Source organism: Doryrhamphus excisus, linkage group LG7 (assembly GCF_037039965.1).
Source record: "Doryrhamphus excisus strain RoL-2023G ecotype Guam linkage group LG7, RoL_Dexc_Guam_v1.1, whole genome shotgun sequence".
Taxonomy (NCBI): Eukaryota; Metazoa; Chordata; class Actinopteri; order Syngnathiformes; family Syngnathidae; genus Doryrhamphus; species Doryrhamphus excisus.
In genome coordinates this window covers 9,954,941-9,960,075 of record NC_136363.1, presented here as the reverse complement: position 1 = coordinate 9,960,075, position 5,135 = coordinate 9,954,941, and the positions used below count along the sequence as shown (strand labels likewise).

Below are 5,135 nucleotides of genomic sequence, written 5' to 3'. Positions count from 1 at the left end.
TCTCTACTACAGACAAGAGTGGGCGTCACTGCCCCCTCCTGCATCACTTTTTGCTGTAAAGTGTGCAACAAATGACTGCATCACCATCGCCATCACCATCACCCCTCCCACCGGTGACCACCACGTCTTGTCACGATGGTGGCTGGAGCGGCGCTGTCCGGGGTGCTGAACGAGCCCGATGCTTTCCACTTTGCATCCATGCGCGCGAGCGCGCTCACACCTGGCCCAGCTCCTTTGCCGCTTTCTCATATTTCGTTACTTTTGTGGAGCTCAATAGATGGAATTACTAAAAGCAGCTCGCAGTATGCCGGATTACGATTGGATTACAATTGACATTCTGTAAATGAATATCTTTTTGGCATCAAATGTATGCTTTGTTTTATTTACATAAGTACGAAGTATGGGAACTGTTAAGGTGAGGTAAAACTGTGTATTAGGGCCAGCAATGCTTTCTCTGCTGGCCTAACCACTACCAGAAACATTCATTCATTCATTTTCTACTGCTTTTCCTCACGAGGGTCGCGGGGGTGCTGGAGCCTATCCCAGCTGTCTTCGGGCAAGAGACGGGGTACACGCTGGACTGGTGGCCAGCCAATCACAGGGAACATATAGACAAACAACCATTCACACTCACATTCATACCTATGGACAATTTGGAGTCGCCAATTAACCTAGCATGTTTTTGGAATGTGGGAGGAAACCGGAGTACCCGGAGAAAACCCACGCATGCACGGGGAGAACATGCAAACTCCACACAGAGATGGCCGAGGGTGGAATTGAACCCTGGTCTCCTAGCTGCGCGCTAACCACTCGTGCGCCGTGCCGCCCACTATCAGAAACACTGATTGATATTTAGAACTGAAACTGTAGTACTTGTTAGCATGTCTCGGTTGCACTAGTTCATGTATGCTAGTTTTCAGGTTTAGTAGATTTCAGCAACTATTTGTTGCCATGTCAAAATAATATCTCCACGGCCTTCAGAATCAGGAGTGCTGGCCTATATCACTTAAACACTACTAGCAACAGGGCTGTGTGTGTTTATTGAACCAGGGCCAGCAGTAACGTAAATTTTCCTGTCTTCTGATTGGTTGATCAGAGCAAAAGTTAAAGTTATGCTCACAAATGCTGACTTGGGAGGAAAAATGTACATTTCCAGTGACATTTATTGGGTAAATATTAGGGATGTCCGATAATAATCGGCTCGATATCAGCATAAAAATGCAATATCTAGATCATGAAAACCAATATTAAAAAATGTTGGATGGCACATGGTACTTGGATTAGGGTGGATGAGTATGTACAGCAACATTTATTATGCTTTTCTTTTCTAAATATACTGTCCTCACAGAGTCTGCTCCATGCATTGCCCACCACTGGTGTATTGTACAATTGTAAACAGCTCTGAGTATGATGCCGAATTAAAAGCATGACCATAATAATAAACATACTATAAATACAAAACTCTGTGGCAATGACACATAAAAATGTGCATTATTATCTTTAAATAAGAATAATTCTCTATGCAGATCTGAATGAAATCTGGGCTTTGGTTCTCGACCTTAACACCGCCACCCAAAGAGTGTGCCCATGCATTCATTGTGAAACTAATGTTAGAAACCGTACCTGTACCTGAGTGCATGTCGGAATCCTTCACAACATGACAAATGATGACCCCTATGGAATCAACAAAGACGCGGCCATGACATTTCTTCCATGCTCTTGATCAACATGAAAGCTATGAAAATATGCTTCAGTGATGTGAAGATCACAAAGACAAATTCAAATAATTTCAACTCTCAGCATTTCATGTCCAGGCAAGTGCAGACCACCCACAGAAGTCCTAATGCATTTGTGGAGAGACGCTTCACAGGAGGAAGAAAAAGTTTAATTATGGCAAGCGCTTAGCCTCGTCTCCATGGCGATGGATTGGAATGAAGTTACAGTATACGATTGTCTGTGTTTATCACACATGAGGAGTTCTTTGTGGCCTCATCTAACCTGATCAACTTTCAATCTTCATTCATTTTCTACTGCTTATACTCACGAGGGTCGCGGGGGATGCTGGAGCCTATCCCAGCTGTCTTCCGGTGAGAGGCGGGGCACACCCTGGACTGGTGGCCAGCCAATCACAGGGCACATATAGACAAACAACCATTCACACTCACATTCATACCTATGGACAATTTGGAGTGGCCAATTAACCTAGCATGTTTTTGGAATGTGGGAGGAAACCGGAGTACCCGGAGAAAACCCAGGAATACACAGGGAGAAAACATGCAAACTCTACACAGAGGGTGGAATTGAACTTGGGTCTCCTAGCTGTGAGGCCTGTGCACTAACCACTTGTCCCCCATGCAGCATTCAATATAATAACAAAAAAGTGTTTTCTACTTAATAGACAGAATGAAACATGGTAGGTCCGCTTTAAAAGGTGTGTGTCGGATGTCAACATGATGTATGCTAACTTGGCCATCAGGATTGAGTCGTGTGCGTTCTGCATTGTTTTCGACCATGCGGGGATACATCATTGTCTCCGAGATGATTTGTTATGTCTGTCAGTCATCAACGGGGGGCAATGCTAACTTCATGATATATTTCTCTGCAAACAAACACCGTCAAATCAATAGCGTCAAGGCCTAAACGTGACAATGCACACAACTTTAGCACAGAGAATGGAAATACTATTATAACCACAGCATTTTAATGACTCCTCATATGTTTTTATTCATTTTTTGGGTTTTTTTTTTTTTATGGTGCCTGCTTAAGTGATGAAGTGATTTTCAAGATGGCCGTGATGGAGGAGGCCTTTAGTGGCCGCTGCTGATCGAAGCAGACGAGGAACATCATTCATACGCTAACAACCTTTTCCCCTTTGTTTTTCTGCAGAGGATTATCACATCTGTAAAACACAGCGGGACCTGCAAATGAGGACCCTGACCAAAATGGGACTCCAAAGTCACACAGGAAATCTCACAAGACAAATATGGTCGATGCTTTTCCACCGCCAAGGCGCTCTGAGCGCTCTTGACACTGTCAGCACATGACGCAGCATCAGGGGAAACCGGGGGTTCGGTATCTTGCCCGAGGATACTGCCACATGATCACGGGAGGGCGGAGAATCGAGCCAGCAACCTTCATGTTGGGAGACGACCGCTCTACCACCAAATATATACATTTTAGCATATATATTTTCCCCCTAATATCATGACGTCACTTTTTAAAACTTGTATATCCGCTAAAATCGAACAATGTTACTTTTAAAAACATGGCTCTCCGACCACCAGCGGACATTCCTACACTAGCGTGGGCGGCTTTGGAGGGCACAACCCGGGTCACAACGACAGTCACAACCGTTGACCTTTTGTTTTTCGGACGTATGTAGTATTTAACAAAAGTTGCTATAAAACTTCCTATGAAGTAAAATATCACTAAAACATTACAGGTACTTCATAAATACGCTGTTTGATCCCAAAAAACACTAACTCCACTTCTATTCCTTCTAAAATAGTTTGGAGAGCGTCTTAGCTTTTTACAGCATATGAGGTGATTTTTTAAATATTTTTTTTATTTTTTGTGTGCTAGCTTTCCGAGAAGGCTGCATCTCACGGCCCTCATTAGCGGATGGAGTTTGTACAGTCGTCATGGCAACGGCGCAGTTATCGTTACAGGATCTATGTATGGAACTTTGCCACCCCTCCCCGTCTCCCCCTCCTCTCTTGGAGATAAGACACATTTTTTCCGATATTTGAGTTGTTGTAGCGCACGCTGAGAGGCATTATGCAAGCAGCCATACGGTATAGAGCATACATCATTCCACTCACATATGGACAGTAAATATACAGAGGCTAAGAAGTGGATGGGGACTCCTCAGCTCACACACTCAATAATCCAAGCTGGCGTCATTTACATATCAAGGTGGAAGGTGGGACTTTATGAATGGACGTGACTTAAGACTAGAAAAGCCCGGAAAAAGAAAAAGTGGGGTTTAATTGGACTGCGGCCCTCCTGTGCACGTTCATTTGCATGAATGTTTTCATGTGGAGGTACGCAGCAGAGTGTTCAGTAGAGCTCCGGGATGTCATGGCTATTAAGTAAAAGACATTTGCTCTCTCCGACAGCTCCTTTTAACGCGCTCCTATTATTACTACTCCAACCCAAGAGTGCATTTTCTACTTCTGTCAGTCACACCACAGAGGAAAAGATGCAAAAAAGGTGGGAATTTTTCCACATGGAAACTTGAAAAAATGAAGGTGCATGCTAATGCATTCTGTATTCACAATTAATGTAGTACTCACCTAATCTGACAGGGAGCTTTCCTGCCAAACACATGCATAGTATATAATATCAAAAACGTGTCTGATGCAACACAGCAAAAAACAAATTTAACCAGAAAAATGAATAAATAAATAAAAAAAAGTATGACTTCCTGTCCCTGCCAACTCTCCTTGTCCTTTCTCTGTAGTGTGAGGCAGCAGTGAGCAGAGTGCGTTTCTTCACAACACCATCTTCTGCAGTGAAATGTAAATATCGAGGACGCCATCATGGAATCAGTCACCACTAAAACGTACTCACAACGATGATCAGTAAAACGCACCTGTGAACAAATAGTGTGTCCAAATCCCTGTATGTTGGGGGTGGGTGGGGGGCTTGTGCAGTCATCCCACTCCTGCCAAGTGAAGACATCATACACTGTCCAGACACAACATTAGGTACACCTGCACGACACAACAGCCTATGACAATAGAAGACTTCTAATGATGATATTTTTGTGTTTTTTATTTACAACATTTAAATGTCACATAATGAGTCATATTTCTGTATGGATAGAAATAACTTACATGCTTGATGCGGCCATCCTAGCTATGACTTGCCTAGCTGCTATTGTTAAAAAAAGACATGTACATGCTTAACAGTATACGGAGCATCTTCAGGCTGCAGCCTGTAGAAGAGTGTCCCGTGTTCTGATGTGGACGCTGGGTAGCGTGAACCAAGCTAAGGGCAGCTCTCGTCCGGCGCTGTCGTCTTGAAACTTGATGTTAAGGTAGAAATCTCCAGTGTAGAGGAAGAGCAGAGCGCCCGTGCAGACCGACTTATCTTTGGCTTTGACCTGCGCATGTAAAGAGAGCAGTAGACGA

The 5,135-nt window shown here is 43.8% G+C and overlaps 1 protein-coding gene across 5 annotated transcripts in view; it reads right to left on the bottom strand.

The window, feature by feature from the left end:
- Positions 1 to 4,758: 4,758 nt before the first annotated feature.
- Positions 4,759 to 5,135, bottom strand: part of trappc9 (trafficking protein particle complex subunit 9) — a 118,346-nt gene continuing 117,969 nt past the window's right edge. For all 5 annotated transcript variants that reach the window (XM_078792056.1, XM_078792054.1, XM_078792055.1 and 2 more), the window contains one exon: positions 4,759 to 5,107. In XM_078792056.1, coding sequence (XP_078648182.1) covers positions 4,928 to 5,107 — 180 coding nt within the window. In that variant the 3' untranslated portion in view covers positions 4,759 to 4,927. The remainder of the gene's footprint in view (positions 5,108 to 5,135) is intronic.